Consider the following 17054-nt stretch of genomic DNA (forward strand, 5'->3'; position numbering starts at 1 on the left):
CACTTAACTTGTCTCTGCTTTTGCATTACTGCCCTACTGTACACTGAGGTGTCTGCATTTCTCCAGGGCCTTTCTCAGAGAGCTCTTCCCTCTTGTTGCTCTCTTTCTTCTCTGCTCTGACAACAGGGAAAGGCCTTTTAGAATTACGTGAGTTTTTTGTCTGTTCCCCTGTGCAGTGTCCATGTTACAGTGGCTCCTCTGCACATTCTCCCGCATCTCTTGGCTGTCTAGGTTGCCCATTGCTGTTGTTCCACTTGCAACTCAGGGTGCTGTGTATTGGCTCCCACCTTGTTCATCCGTGTGCTAAGTCAGTCTCTCCGCTTCTGTGAGGTGGTTACATGGAGCTGTAGTGTCTCAGGGATTCCAAAGATACTCTGTTACCTGAAGATAATGGCTTTGATGAAGAAATCTTTCTCATGTAAATCCGAGTGGAGAAAACAGCCTTCTTTGGATTTTAAAGATCTGTGGCTTCTTCACTGGCTGAGGATTTCTTTTTCTGTGTAAGAACACTTCTTTCCTCATTTTTTCTTTCCCCCCCAACCCCCTGACCTGTGTTTCTTGAGCCAGTGCTTGGAGGATGGAGTCATTCTTGCAAAAGCAAGGTGACATTCTGCATGATGGAGATGTATCTTTTGGGGATGTTTTCGACTGAGGGTACTGTCCAGACTGCCACTGGGATGCTGTCCCTGTGAGCCACAAGTAGGGAATCTAGTTCTGTACTTCATTTGCAGCCAGAGTGAAAATTTCATTGCTCTGTTACAAAATGTGATGACCTGGCAAACTTCCATGTAAAGGTTACAATGAAGTCACAACGATTGGCTCTGTTTCTGTGGGGTCAGTATGAACTCAGTAATCACCTCTGGGCCACTATCCTGTCTGTCTGTGAGTCTGTTACATGTGCTGTTTCTGCGTGGAAATTCACTGAAGTACAGAACACTTGAACAGATTCTCTGTACCTCTTGGGTGCTGAACTAGACTGCACTTTCTACAGCATCTGCAACACCTTAGAGCCAGCAGAATGTTTACAATACACTGCTCTTGTGTGGCCTGGTTAAGAACTGTTCCTTACTCCAGTTTCATAATCAAACACATGCCCCTTTTCTGATATTTTCAATACATTGTATTATATTGAATGCATGCTTACTTGTTTTCAGTAGAAAATTAAATCTCCATTTTATTAAAAAATGAAGCTGATCTCTGATTTAAAATGAGAAGGGAGGGTGAGAATCCCAGAATTCTGCGTGCAATATAATCACTTTAACAAAAATACTTTTTTGAGTCATTGTTTACAATATATATCATATGTGCAGATGATAAAGATTCTTTTAGATATTAGAACAGCTTTATAGCTGCTTTATTGTTATTAATATATTAAGAATATTTGTTAAATCAGCACAGAGTAAAATGTCTCCTTTTATATGAGGAAAATAAAATTAGTGTAATTTGTAAATGACAAGGAAAAAGTGGTAATTTGTGTACAAGATTTTATAGTTATCTTTCTATGTATATTGTTTAAGTGATGCTCTCGGGTGATACTTCAGTCTCGGGGAGCAGGTATGTCAGAACTGTTTTGCTGGGTCTACTACCAGTGTAGATTGGGTCCTTGGAATAATTCTATAGAAAGTGGTTTCTTACACATTTTGCCTTTTCTAACTGTGTTTTGCTTGGTAGGTGGTCACAATCTAAATGTTTATTTGATACATAGTGAATAAGAATAGATAATTTATATCCTCTTCATTCCTAATGCTAGGAATGCTGTCCCAGCTAGAGAGAAGAGGACTGGTACTTGCTGTCATTTCTGTCTGCCAGAGGATTTGGCTTTGTTACTCCCTTAAATTGTTCCAGATCACACAGGATCACATCACTTGTAGGGAAATGCATCCAGCTTTTGAGAGTTTGAGAGGCACTGAGTACCATTGTGTGGCTTCAGATTCTTGTGAGAAACTGTCTTGTCCTCATACAGAAGGAGCCAGGACACCTATTACAAGACAAATAACTACCAAAATGTGCGAGTTTTTTTCAGCTTTACGTGTTGAGTGATGGCTCCTGAGTTCATTCTGTCTGCATTCCCCTGACCCAGGTGGTAACCACAGACACCTTGGCACACAAAGCCAGTGACAGCCCTTTGTGGCTGATTGTTATTCCCTTCTCCTTGACTGAGATGTGACAGGTCCTTTTCAAGGAGAGAACCTGTGCAGCAGTTCTGCTGATTAGATTAACTGAAGTCCTCTATTGATTTCTAACCCTTGCTGCCACCATCCAAAAGGGAAGGAGAAACCATCTGCCCATCGGTTCTTCAACACAAAGCCTCTCTGAATTCTGAAGTGATTATCTGTCCTGTGCTTGTCCAGACCCAATGGACCTAGATATTTAGTTGTATTCAGTGTTGAAACTGAGAGCAGAAGATATACCAGTCCAGGTCTCTTCCTTGTATTTTTTGTTTTCTGGGTATTTTATGGAATAGCTTTGACTTTGTCCTACGTGCTTGTTCTCCCCTGCCTTAGTAACAATGAGAACCCACCTTGTACCATGTCTGCCTTCCTGACTACTTCTTGTGCTTTTGACAGCTTAGATTTTTGGATTCACATGGTTACTGGGTTGATGTAAGTTTTCCTTCCAGCAATTATTTTTTAAATGAATGATGGGTCATATAAATTGCTAAGATGATGGCCCTTCCCTCTTTAAGTAAACTTTTCCAGGGCTAGTATCCAGTTAGGTGATGGCCCTTTTTTCCTGTACCAAAAACCCCAAACACAAAACCCAGGGGAGGAAGAAAAAAAAAAAAGCAAGCCTTTTCATGTTTTCTTCCCATTTTGAGAAATATTGAATCATATTACAGCAAACTGTATCTCATTTCCTTTGACTGAGTAAATAAAACTAGAGAGCTGCATGCTCAGGCAGTACAAATTTAGTGACAAAGTGGACGTGATTTGGAGTACTACATGGTTAAATTATAGTTTCAATTAAGTCTTAATAGAGATTTAAAAACCCCCAGGCTTTTCCTAGTTACAACAACCCTCTGATCCAACATTTCACAATGAAGCATGTTTTAAGTTAACTTTCAAATTCTCTAAGAGGCAGAGTAGCAGTCCACACTGCAAATGTGTACTGCATTTTTCAGAGGTACTGCAAAATATGAAGTACCACAACAGTTCACCAAAACAAATCAGCCACACGAATTCATGTTTAATATTTCTGTATTTAGCCATTCTGTTACCTTTCTTCACCACTTAGGAGGGTGAAGAAGGTGCCTTATACTGCTCAAAGTATTCAAAGTTTAGAAGATTTAATGTAGTTTTTAGACTATTTTCTCATGGGTTGAAGTAGAGGAGAATGTGATTGCCAAGAGTTCAAGAAGCTTTGCTATATTCACACAGATGTACAGTAATACCTGAAAATAAAAACATCTAAATTTTTTTTGAATTTTCATAGTATTCTGTGTCAGAAGTTACAGGTAAGACAAATGTTTCTCACCAATGTTAAAGTGATAAGAAAACACAAATTGCTTTTGTTTCATCTTGAGCTACCAAAATCAAATTAAATTTAATTTTCAGGCTATCCTGTAATAGTAAAATTTTACAGATTTTCATTGCTGTAAATACATATTTCTGTAAAATCTTTATAATAGGGATGTAAGTATTGTCTTAGGTTCCAAAATACTTGCTTTAGGAAAATGGTAAAATACAGGCCAAATCTGACATGCCTACAACTCCATTGCTTACCTCCTTTTCAAGTCTCTTTGCTCAGGGAAAGAAGAAGTTTGTAGGGAAGAAGTTTGGAGCAGTAAAATACTGACTTTTTTGTCTCAGTTCATCTTCTATCAGCTTGATATTTTTATTTTTTTCTTAAAATGAATACTCTCAATATTTTGTCACCAGTGGAAACCATAATTCTGTCAGTAGCTTTTGAAAATTGTTCTTCTGGCTTTCATTGATCTCATTCCAGGTGTTCTTTTTGCCAGTGTTACGCTAAACCTATTGAATAATTCCAGTAAGGAATGTAAAAGCACAGGGTTGTTAAATTGGTGTCTTTTTGGTGCCTAAACTGTTGTTTTGCTCTTAACAAGATTTTATTTTTGATAGCACTTTGTCTTTAAAATTGTGTTTAGACAAACTATAGTTTCTAAACGATCACTTTCCTTGTGTGAATATTTTTGTTGTAGTCTATATTAAAAAGAGCAGGTGGGTGGTGTTTTGGAGGTTTTTGGGTCAAATTGCAAATGATTCTCACGTGACTGAGTGGTGTGTTCTGGGTCATTGCTCCCACACACCACCTGATCTTTTGTTTTTATTTCCTGTGTTGCAGTCAGAGCACAGGGAAACCCCCACATACATTCCTGTTAGCATCACCCCCACCACCCTTCTCCATCAAAAAGTATCCAGCAAATGATGGGGGCAAAACTGAATTTGGGTTATTGCTTTGTTTTCTGGTGGTCAGCTGTCTGCAGAGAAAAAACCCTTCAGCCACCTTTGTAGGGGAAGGAGGAGAGGGGCCAGAAAGGATTAAAAATCAGATCTGTGTGTCAGGAGTTCTAGCAACTCTTATCAGCACAAGGTGGTTTAGTTCAGCCCCAAGTGGAAGTCTGCTGTGGTGTGATTTTTGCCTCTTTTGATAACATGGCGTGAGTTTCCATAGCTGAACAGTGCAAAAATTGGTCACACCTTGTAAAAAATGTATCATACAATTAAGTCATGAGGCATTCCTTCCTGGGATCATAATACATGACAAAAACCAGTGATAACAATCTGGAAAAATTCTGGAGTTTTTTTATTCAGAGATAAAACATGGAAAGATCAAATTCTTCCCAGGCTGAACTAGATCATATTTAATGGTATCTGATTTGGCTAATGGACCAATGGGCCAGGAACAGCTCAATCAATAATCAGTCTAGCAAGAACTATGGTATTTTTCTTCACCTTGATACTCTCTGATGCAATTAAATAGCAAGTGTCAAGGTGGGCAAACAGCAAGTACTGTGAATGGAGTACAATTTGTTGATGTTTTGTCTGTCACAGGTTGAGATATTCCAGTACAAACACTTGCAGGATTTTGTTGAGATTGTCAATAGTGGCTTTGTCAAGGTTTTCTTCTGTGTCACTCATGGTATGCCATACTGCAGGAAAAGGGGATGGAATCAGATGCAGGACTGGAACCCCTGTAAAAAGAAGTGAAATTTGGAGAAGAAATATTGGAGAAGTTCTGTTAAGCCAACTGACACTTCACCATTTAGCAACAGTCAGGTAACTCCTCAATAAGCTTGCTTTATAGGGTGTGTCACTGCAGCTTCCTTTTGCCTTCTCTTGTTTTGATGCTTGTGACTGCATCCCATCATTAGAGAGTGTGTTGTGTAAAGCTGCCACCTTCCTTTCCTTTGAATACTTTTCCCTCTTTTAAAATTTTTTTAAAGTAATCTGTAACTACTTGTTGTTGGGGTATTTTTTTGAGATTCTTTGCGTTGTGTGTTTAGGAGCTGCAGAAGGACAGAGAAATCACTGCAGCTCCTCAAACTGAAAACTGTTTTCCATGTTTTTGTGAAAGTGTTAAGACTGAACATTTTCAAAGCTTTCTTTTAGTTCTCTACATAAATTGTAAAATAGGGTGTCTTATTTTTACTCTGTAAAATAGAAATAGTGTTGCCCTCAGATGAAGGAACTTCCATGTGAAAGGACTGTATCACTGCATATATATCTATGTGTGTGTACATATATATATATATATATATATATATATATATATAAATGCACACATCAAGCCACCTATGTGTACTGCAACTTTTAGGTAAAAGAGGAATGAAATCAGTCTTCTGCTACCTGATTGCTTTTGGGGAGGAGCATTTTTTTTCCTCAGCCTCTTTCCTGTATTACTGCTTTTTACTCTGATTTTTCAGCTGCATACCACTAAGGAATCCATTTCTTTTCATTAGGTGTTATGTCAAAGCTTTAAAGTTGGATTCAGAAGCCTCAAGTTGGGGCAAATAGGCTTGAAAAACAGGAACATATACACTTGCTCATTTACTAAATTTCTTACTGAACATATACTTCAAAATGTAAGAATTTCTGGTACCTCTTAATAAAAATGGGACGTGATCATCCTCAACCAGGCCTCGATGAAAAGTACTCCGGAAATACTGACTTTCAACACGGTGATTCTTCAGCAGATTCATGTTGTGTAGCTTTTGCTCTGTAATGCACAAAGTGATTATTACAATTTTTGGACAATGAGACATGTTAACACGTTTGAATTATTTTTCCTGTTACATTGAAGCTTTTTCTATCAGAGAAGAAAAAGGCAGTGGTGACTGTCTTTTGCATTTGTTTAATACTTGGAAGACCTCAAGATTGGTGCTATTACCATCATTTTACAGAAGTGAGAACTAAAACACAGAAGTGAAACAGTTGCCAAGTGTCACAGAGTGACAACCAGTAATAGAATCTGCTTTGTTGCTTTCAAATGTCTGAGGGTCTTCCTTCAGTTGTTTTATTAACTAAGTATCAAAATCTTCATATAGGTTTATGATTTCACATTTATGTTATCAAAGATTATTACTGTAAACCAGAAAATTAATCTAAAAATCTGATTTACAGGGCTTAATACATTCAGAAACTACTCGCAAGGTTTTGAAAATCCTTAAAAGCCCACAGCCTTCTGCTTACCAATTGCTTGAAGCCTCTGAAACCATCGAAGAGTGTTTTGAAAATAATTGGGAAAGACTGGGTTTGGTGCACCAATTAAATCCAGTAGTACAAACAGGTCCTAGAGAAGAGAGAATCTTTGGTACAGAATGTTTCGTACAACAGCAGCAGTAGCCATGAAACTCTTGTTTTCCTGTATAGGTTGTGAGCAGGTCTTTGCTAGCCCTAGCCAAAGATCTGGCTTTTCTGCTGTGATGCCTGAGGAGAATTTACTAGCAGAACCTGATTCCAATCTGATACATTTTGCTGTCTTTCCAGGGAGGGAAAAGACAGGCTGTTCCTCTGTTCCTCAAGCTGGAGCAGGCTGCATAGCTTAGTGTGCAATTTGTGCGTTATATCCCTTTAAAAGAAAAACGAGGGTAGGTGGGGAGAAAGAAGAGGAAACTGCTTCTTCCCCTGAGAAAAAGGAAGTCTGTCAAGGGAAAGACATTTTATGAGTCACAAGAAGCAGTGACAGAAAAGAATTGCCTCAGCAGTAGACAGGGAAAGTAGAAGGGAACAGAAAACCAGAATGTTACTAGGAATCAGAGGAAAACAGAGGTTGCTGTAGCTTAATACTGAGCTAGGGAAGATTTGTTCATAGGCCAATACTGTTTGTGTGCTTTCCTTGTCACTTTGAATTATCTTTTCCTGAAGAAGGTGGGTATCCTAGTTTATATTCTAATAAATTGTATATTTTGATATTTCTATGACTCCTCCTTGTACTTGCCTGCAGCAGGTCTAATCACCTGAAAAGCTCTTGCCAATTCTCTCTCATATTTCATAATGTTTCCAGAAGCCTGCTTCTTCCTTTAACTTTAGTGGGGTCGTGGTTTCTTGGGAATTTGGCCAGTTAGCTACTAATTAAATATTTTTTAAAATGCCACTTCCTGTTGTTCATTAAGGAGGTGAAAGCCACTTACTATGCCCTGCAGCTGGTTTGTGGTGGTTGAACCGGGTGGGTGTGGAGTGGATGCCATTTTCTGAGCTAAGTGTTGAGATCCGTAGAGGGAATCGGAAGGGGACCACCGAACAAAGGCTTCTTCACCATCAAAAAAAATGAGCTGAAGGGAAAGGTCTGGTCTTGACGCTGAGCTCGCCTGTTGGGGGAAGTTAAAAGTAAAATAACTGGTTCTGGCCAGAACATTACATAAAGAGCAAATACTGTAGTCATACAAGTAACACAAATAAGGGTGTATTTTCAAGGTTCCCTATGCAAACCTTCCTTTGGCTGTTATTACAGTGTGATTGTGGTAGTGATCAGTCAAGGTAATTGTTATTTATCTAACACAGTGGCACATTCTCCAGTCTCATACAATTTTGGTTCTGGATAAAAGTTTCATTTCTGAGTTTGGAAGACACGAGCTGAGTGTTGAGACCGGCAAAACCAGATAGCAGCAACATTATCTCAAATAATGAGGAGACGTGTCACTAACAACACCTGATGGGAGTGCTAATATTATTATTTGATTGCATCATAAGGATTAAAATAATTGCTACAGCTGTGCATCAGTGGAGGTGAATGATGTATTTGGCAAGCTGATAGTTCCTTGAGCTCCTTCTTTTCATTCAGGAGAATTTGCAATCACTGAGGCACCTTTATGCTAAGCCAAAGCAAAGGGAGTGGGTATGTCAGATATGTTTTTCCCTTTCAACAACCAAAAATACAACAGCACTAAATCCTGAGAATATAGATGATAAATGTATTTAATGTCACAAAATAGACATTTGTATAAAATTTCTTCCCAATGTAGAGGGAGTCTACTATCTGAAGCCTTGTTTGAACTGTCAGAATTTCTTAATAATCCACAGTACAGTGAATCCCAGTCTGGTTCCACTAAATGAAGAGTTTTGGGAACTGTGGTCTTGACAGTTGCTATAAATATTTTAACCCCTCCATGAATTAACACTACTTCAAGTAAAATTGCATGGTGTGGTTAAAAAGGTGGGGTCACTGGCAGCAGTCATGTCCTGCATGGGCTACACCTCCCGAATGGCTGGAGCTGATGCAATATAAACAGCAGTGAAGAGCTTCTATAAGATGTCGCTCACGCAGGCACGATGGTATTGATTGTGCTCCCAGTGGTATATTGATTTCTCTAATGCCAATGGTCTGCTGTCCTTTGCACATGACAGAGCTCTGTGGGCAGCAGTCATTTTGTATTACAGCCTGGAGGAAACTGTATCAGTGTTGTCTGAGTTTAGAAAGTAGCACTCGTGTTATTATTACTATTACTGCTTAACACATTTTAATAACGTAGAGAGATGTCTTTGTCCATTAATGTAAACTTCCTCTATCTAACTGGAGAAGCATCAAGATAAAAATCACAGCCTCACATCAAAGTATAAATAGATGTGGCTGAAAACATAGCAAAGTCTGTTGTGCTACCATAAGCAGAGCAAAACCATCATAGCTAGTGTATTAAGCAGATGGATCCCAAAGTATATTTTGTTAACAGACTGTACAAGTGGTGTCCTGTGCAAAGTAATTGCTTGCCTTTTTGTCAAACACTGTCATCTTAAATGATAAAAAACAATTTTCATTGTAAAATAGTGTATTCATAGTGAAAAATGCCAGTCTTTAAAGTCAGTGTACAGCTTGTTTCATAAATAATCACCAGGCAAATTTATTATAAATGAAGCTTCTGAATTAAGCCCATGTATTACAGGAGTGTTTTGTTTTGTGATTAAAAATATTGGCATATTCTTAATTTTCTCATTCTTAATTATTCACATGTCAGAAGGCACCAAATCCGTTTCTGGAAATTACTGTCTACAAGTAATCCTAGTACCTGACCTGAGTGTACTCCTGACACTTAGTAGAGTGTCTCTCACATTTGAGAGACCTTTTGCTGTAAAAGCTCTGTAAATGGATGAGAATTATTTTTCTGTAAATAGTGAATACTGAACCAGTAGATGGCACTCATGAATCCATGATCCTAGAAATTTGTAATCCTACAAGTTTTACAAGTTTGTAGGCTCACCAGATTTTTATGCCTAGCAATTACAGCCCTTTGAAGTGGATTTTCACAGCATAGGTAACACAGACTGATAACATTATATTTCTTTCATAAATAAACTATTCAAATTAAAAAAAAAAAAAGAAAAACTTGAAATCCTTGTGAGATGGGGGGACCTGAGTGTGACTTCTCTGCACAGCAATTAGTTCTTCTGTGTCCCAAAGCAGAATACAACTGAGAGATTTCTGCAGCATTCAGAATGCAACAAAACTTTTCAATGACCCTAGATGTTTCTGGATATGATAAGAGCTTCTGAGTCAGGTTCTGTGCCTTTTAGTGAGACAGTAGCATTATATCTTTCCAAGTCTATGAAACATCTATTATTCATGTATCATTTGTTATTTTTATATATGTTTATATAGATAACTTTTAGATATCTGCCCTTTTTAGAAGAAATTTTAATGTAATAATGTACTTCAGAGTAGTAGATACTGATCTCTGTTTGTTCTTGGAGTCAATGGGAGATTTATTACAAGCACAGCAATCAGAGAACCCAGCATGCAAGCTGTGGAAAAGAATGTGGAAATGCCCTGAGGCCTGTTGCTGTTGGAAAGGCAAATGAAAATGAAATAAATAAACCTACCTTGGTTAACTGAAGCTTGTTATCCAGGGCACGTGCCAGCTCCAACATCATAGCACAAGGCACGGCTGAATCAGTTGCTCCCACAAACACTCTGCCCTGCTGCTGCTGTCCAAAGAATTTGGAGTCGTAGTGGCAAGCAAGTACGAGATGGCGTTTAGCAGAGGGGTCGAGAGTGCCGATAATATTTGAGAATGTTTTGTAGCCATAGGGAGTGTATCTCTGAAATGTGTCTTCTTCAATTTCCCAACCAGCCCTTAGTATTTGAAGACGGTGCTTGATATGCTGCAATTATAAGAATCAATCAGATTAATATTTCTTGCTTCAGAAAGATTGTTGCAGACAAATTGTCATTAGCTTATTAATAGTGGCTCCTAAGCTTATTTCTGTAAGTTCATGGTGTTTTAAGGGATAAACTCTATAGCAAAAAATGTAATACCACTGTATAACTTTGCTGCCTGAACCTTTGACTGCCTCATTTGCTTTTTATTTCTTCCTTTTGACCCTTCTCTTTGGAGTGTGAAGGTGTTTTGAATTATTGCCAATTATTATTACATATTAAGATCTTGATGAAGTTTTCAGGCCAGTGTCTTTTTCAGATGTAACTAGAGCAGACTTAATGTTAACATCTTCAAAGCTTAACTCAGATGTGCCCTTAAATTAGAAGTCATAATTGGCTGCAGAGACCTTGTTGTGGCTGTTTAAACAATTACCACACAGAAATGCCAGAGCAGTATAAGGAAAAAAACCCAAAAGCTGTTTGGGTTGGTGGGTGTGAGGTGGTTGGGCTTTTAAGCTTCTGTGAGAAATCTGCCTTTCAAGTGGCCTAAATTGTTCACAAGGCCATAACAGATAGGTAGATTCCTTTAAATTAAAGAAAGAACAAAATTTTTCAGAACAGCATTTTAAAAATGAAATTCTGTAAGTGTAGCTTATGTAAAGAGAAGAATTAAGACAATCTATAAGGCAAATCATTAATTTTAGCTGTCTTCCTGCCTGAATACCTCTAACAACCTCAGCTATACTTCAACCAGAGTTCTGGCTAACTCAGAGGGACATCTCTGTTTCTTTGTTGAGCAACTTATTTTTATGGGTCCCTAGAGAGCTTCTTCAAGGCAGATTCCTTTCTCTCTAAGTAAACATTAGGAAAAGCCTCTGAGGGGAAAATAGATTTTGAAGACTTGTTCGGTTCTTAGGGAAGTCAGTAGGAATATTGCCATAGATTTTAGTGCTAGAACAAACTTCCATTTTGTTTGTGGTTACCCTCTGAAAGCTTTTACAACATTGTGTGGTCTATCAGCTATCAGTAGGCAGAGTAAAGGATGTCTGTTAAGGATCAAGGGGTCTATAAGCTTGGATGGAGTTCCAGTAGCCTTTCCCCTTAAAGGACTCTGATGCTTTTTTGTGTCTCAGCAAAGAAGGGTCAACCATTTCAAACTCCATTATTGTGTTTTGATCATAGAGGACTCTTCTTTTTTTCTTTGGTGCCACGTCTAATTTAATACATGCTGTTACCTTGTAACAGGATGATCCTATTTTGAACATGATCTGTGGTTTTCTATCTTAGGCTCAGCTGTTTTTTTGTTTTTCTTCCTTTTCCCCCTTTCATTTGGCTGCCTTCCAGAGTATTGCTAAAGAAACCACAAAACTAAATCTATAGAGACGTGCACACACACACACACAATGCATAAAAAAGCTGCATTTTTCCAATCTACCAATTGCAGAGTGGCAAGTAAATTTGTTGTAGTTAGGACTGTCTTAGAGCTGTTGAGCCAGTGCCTGAAGGGTAGATGAAGGCTGGTGAGATGATGTGAATGTCTTCAGTAAACTCAGCTGTACCACTGTCTGTCTCCCGCTTGGCTAATGAGATCCAGAGCCAGCATGGGCACTGTCCTGAAGGTGGCCTGCCCTCTGTGAGAGCAGAGCAGAGGTGCTGACAGGGCAGCAACCCGGTTGTGTGGTAATTTCTCGTGGCTCAAAGACAAAGTGCTGGAGTCTCTACTGCCTTGGGGCCAGCTGCAGCCTGGGTTTGTTAGCCCAGCACTAGGACACTGCTGTGCTCGGGCTGGTGGAGCTGGTGTGGTTCGTGGACCAGGGCTGCACTTTGTCGTGCTGACCATTTCATCTGCCTGCCCCTTTGGGCCCCTCTGTGACCCCTTTTGTGTGGACACACCCATCTGAAGCAACACTCCACAGCACTGTAACAGCACAGCACAGGGCCTCTCCAGAAAAAGTGGCAGGGCTGTCATTTATTTCATCCTGTGCGTGGTCTCGGGTTTGAACCAGTGACCAAAAACCTGCTCATCTGAGGGAAAGGACAACCATTGTGTTGTACTTTGGGCACCAAACCCGGGGCAAACTTTTAAATTTAAAATGCATTTTTTTTCATCATGCTATGCAGCCCTGGGAAACAGAGTCAGCTAATGTGCAAGCTGTGCCATGTAGGCACTAGTTGGTCTAGACTTGAACAATGATAGAGTTCATCCTCTAGTGAATGAAAGGAATGTGACTGTCACTTTAGTGGGACTGTCTCTTTGGTGGGGATCACCAAAGGTCTTACCAGACTATACATCATCATCATCATCATCATCATCATATGTAATGAAGATGTTCTTAGAGGTTGTCAGGAGGTGTTGTCTTACCTGTCGCACAATGTAACTTCCTTCTGATCCCGGGTATCTTTCTATCAGGATAGGACGCAAATCATTCTCCCACATTTCAGAAATATCTGTGTTGGCCACCACTTTTTGAATAGCATCAGAACCTAAAATTCTTGGTTGGTGAGAAAACTGTAGAAAGTAGAGAGAAGAAAAACCACTGTAATTATTACTAGACCTTTTTCACCATAGAATTACAATAAAAGTGGTGTATTTTGCTACTTTGATTTACTCCCAACAAAAAGTAATTTTAAGAAACGCTTTCACTCAGAAATAATTGGCTTTTCTATCTTTCATTTCCATGCAAAATATGCTAGTATTAAAAGTTTGGCAAGAAGTTTTACGTACCAGCTAGCGGTAAAACCTCAGCCTATGAATGAATCCTCTGTTTCCTAGTGTCTTAATTCTATATGTCATGTCTGCAACCACGCCACCTTCAACTGAGGTTTCTATTGAGACAAACACCAGAAGCTTTGTTCCTAGTAGTAATAATTTTTAGCTTTATGGTGTGTCCATGTTATGAGCACTGCAAAGGAATGCCTAAGGTCACTCCCTCCCAGAGGGAGCGAGGTGTGTCACTGTGGCCTCTGCCCATGGTGACAGAGTGAGTGTGACTGCACAGAGCGCTGTGGCTCCTTTGGGGCTAGCTGGGACACTCGTCAGATTGCGGGCTAACCTCAGAACCGACAGCTCATCTCCTGTGGCAGCCACTAGTATGTGTGACAGCCACTACCTCCCAGTGACTTCCTTTCTGTTGCCCAAGCACAGCCTCTGGGGCTGCATCTGGTGACCCAGAGTGCTTGAGACATCCTTGTGTAGCTGGCAAATGCACATCTTTGATGTGCAAGAGCCCCGTAGTTCTCTGGAGTGGGAGCTGAATGCCGGGTGGGATTCCCAAGGACATTTCAAATGCCCTTCATACACCAGGTTTGAACCTATCCAATCTCTAGCAGTTGTCTCCTCAGAAACTTCCTGTGCCACTGCTGTTTTTATAGATTCCTATTTCAGGCACGACCATATCCATTCCTCATTTATATCACAGGGTCTTCCCCCTGCTCCTGTCTTTCTCCTAATGAAAAACACTGTTTTGTTTATTTGTTCTTCGATTAGAACTGCCTTACATGACTGATCAGACTTGCTGTCCAAGTGTACCTTGTCTATGGCATCATTTCTGAGGTGAACAAAAGAAGAGAAATTGGAATATGAGCACATCAGAGTTTATACTGTAGGACAATGGTAATTTTTATTTTATTCTTTTTCTTTCTTCAAACTGTTTAACAGCTGACTTGCTTTTGGGCTGCTCCTGCATCAAACTGACATTTTCATAAATATCTGTAGTCTAACCCTGTCACTGTATGTGTTAAAAAAATAATTCACTCTTCTTTTCTACTCATGTGTGTCATGTCACGTGTCTGAAACAACACCTAAACCCCATTACCTGGCCAGAATGTGAACTGACCTAAAGAGTCAGGTATCTTATTACCTGATATCTTATTACCCTAGCTGATTATTATTGATAAAAAATGGAGGTTGCCTCACTATTTGACTTCTTTTCTACACCAAAATTTAGGATGGGCAGTTAACATTTTTAATGCTAGCAAATTTAGACATAGGTTAAAGAAAAAATGCATTTCATCTGATAGAAAGATGAACTTTTAAAAGTTTGGAAATTTTACCATGGAAGTTGTAAAAGAGTCTTTTGAAATACTAGAAGTTTAATATGGTGGAACTTAGACCAGTGTAGAAGAGGCACAGACAAGAGAAAATGTCAGGGAGCTGTTTGGTTTAGGAGGCTGTAAGGGGAGAAGGAAAAGCTAAAGCTATGTACTTCAAAAGAGTGTAGGAGGACAATTTAATTAAGGAAGTTCAGAAAATCTGTCTGCAGTTGAACAAGTGAAGAGCATGCCTGGTAACTGGGGTCATTGAATCCCTTTGCAAAGAAGTACAAATGCATGAAAATACTTCAGAAGAGAGCAATCAATTTCCACTTCTAATAATGGAGGAATCTTCAAATTGGGAAGAGAGAGGAGTTACAAAAGTGGTTATGAAATAAAAGAGAAGCAAAATAAGATTTGTAAGTGACTCATTCTTTACAGTGTTGGTCAATCCGTTTTGCCACAGCAGGGAGGCAGAGCAATATATTCACAACAGGGTTGTCACTAAGCCTGTTGTACTAAGCCATATAACACCACAAAACTTCAAGTTCTACAAGTAGCCCAGGCTTACCTGTAGGACTTTGAATTTCTGCCTCACACATGCCTCGATGGAGAAAGAACAAAAGTTGTTGAAGGACAAGAATTTAATGAGAAAGAGGAGCTTGTTCTTGCATATTGTGTGTACAGGCAGAGGAGCTCAGATGGGATGGTTCTGTGGCTGGATAACACTACTGCCAGCACTGGTGAGGAGATTGACTGGTCAGAGTGGGGCCAACTAAAGAATGAAGTGCTGGAGCTCAAGGGCGCTGAAAAAGGGAGCACTGGGGCTACATGATTGTTCATTGATGAGTGTGACTAAAGATTTAGCCACACATGTTCTTATGTATATACTGTATATGTTCATACACATGTATTGTGCATAATTAAAAACGTATTGTGTTACAGATATATAGTCTATACATGAGCTACATATATTATATAGTGAGCTATACACACATATATGTATGTATTGTAAGATACAATTAACAGAACAGAATGACAGAGTATCTCATTAACGAACAAGCCAACATTTCCTTGAATGGGGGGTGAATAAAACCAAAGAGAAAGGGAATGATTAAGCGGAAGCATGGAAAGGTGTGAGGGAAGCTTCATTTTACCAGCTAGTCCTGGACTCTGATCTATTGGTGAAGAGAAAGGTGCACTGGATTAGTGGAATTCAGTTTCTTCTGCTGAACTTTGACTTTAGCTCTTCTACAAACATTTGGAGAAGGGCCCTAGAAGTATATTTTCTGTTTGGAAATCCCTGAAATGTTTAGTCCAATGTGATTTACAGTTTTGTGCTCTGCTATGTTTCAAATGGTTTAATTCTTTATGAAGAAAACTATGTTAATGTTTCATAATGGAATACTAAGAGCTGCTAGATTGAGTAATCTGTGGTTTAAAGCTTATCTCTGTTTAATTAAAACTTACCTCAAGATTCCTTTTTTCACTAGGTCACACACCACTAAATTAGACACAATATAGTATGGGTCTACAACATATTAGAGCATTTTATCTTTTCAAAACAATTTTGTACCAGCTATCAGCACCATGCCTACTTGTTTTTCCTAGGTACATGTGCATCGCTGCTGAAAGAGCTATTTGTCTTCTCAAACTAAGTCACTGTCCTCTGACTCCCCATAATCACATGAAAGTTGGATTACGGTAGAATGTTATAAAGAATATAATTTCAGATTTTGATCTGTCTTGTCCTGTTTGGGTTTCACCTAAATCACCAGTTTCAGTAACTGCCCCTGACAAAGCTCATGGCTCTTGCTGCCCGGTGCGAGATGACGAAGACAAACGCGTGAAGAAGATTTTGTTCTCGGCAGCCGCCCAGCTCGGGCGCGGAGGGGAGCCACGCCACGCACCCTCACCTGCGGGACCGCGCCACGGGCGACCCCAGCCCCATTCCCGTGGAGGGCCAGGGCAGGAGGGGTGCGGCTGTCCCCCCGCCCAGCCGCTCGCCCTGCCCGCCGCACCAAGGGAGAGTCAAGGAGCGCCTGGGAAAGGCAAACGCGACCCACCTTCTCCAGGGTCCACTGCGCTCCGGCGTCCCTCCCGAGCGCCGGGCGCAGGCAGGCGGCGAGGCACAGCGGCCCGAGCAGCCGGGCAGCCAGCCCCGCCATGCCCTCCCTCCGCCTGGCCGAGTGCCGGGGCGCGCAGGAGAGAGCCGGGGCTGTGCCGGCGGAGGAGGTGCGGAGGGAGGGAGGCGGAGGGAGGCGGCTGCGGCAGGAGCGGCGCTGGCTCTGGAGCCGCAGCCCTGCCAGCCTCTCGCTCGGAGCGCAGCCCGTCCCCGGCAGCGCGTCAGCAGTGCCAGGGGCTGCCCGCGCCCCGGCCCCCTCCCCGCTCCCTCCTCCCCCGGCCGCCGGGCCGTGAGGGCGAGCGGGCACTCGTGATTCCCACGGTGGGGAAAGCCGGAGCCTGCGGCT

The 17054-nt window shown here is 40.5% G+C and overlaps 2 protein-coding genes across 2 annotated transcripts in view; both read right to left on the reverse strand.

Moving 5' to 3' along the window:
- DPY30 (dpy-30 histone methyltransferase complex regulatory subunit) overlaps nucleotides 1–17054 on the reverse strand; it is a 128734-nt gene that overhangs the window by 67321 nt on the left and 44359 nt on the right. The window lies entirely within an intron of this gene.
- QPCT (glutaminyl-peptide cyclotransferase) lies at nucleotides 4741–16975 on the reverse strand. Its single transcript, XM_063390988.1, has 7 exons — nucleotides 16650–16975; nucleotides 12914–13060; nucleotides 10275–10556; nucleotides 7595–7771; nucleotides 6654–6753; nucleotides 6064–6180; nucleotides 4741–5155 (listed from the first exon to the last, which is right to left on the reverse strand). The coding sequence occupies exons 1-7, from the start codon at nucleotides 16749–16751 to the stop codon at nucleotides 5010–5012; spliced, it is 1071 nt and encodes a 356-aa protein (XP_063247058.1). The 5' UTR covers nucleotides 16752–16975; the 3' UTR covers nucleotides 4741–5009.

This window comes from Prinia subflava, chromosome 2 (genome assembly GCF_021018805.1).
Source record: "Prinia subflava isolate CZ2003 ecotype Zambia chromosome 2, Cam_Psub_1.2, whole genome shotgun sequence".
Lineage (NCBI taxonomy): Eukaryota > Metazoa > Chordata > Aves > Passeriformes > Cisticolidae > Prinia > Prinia subflava.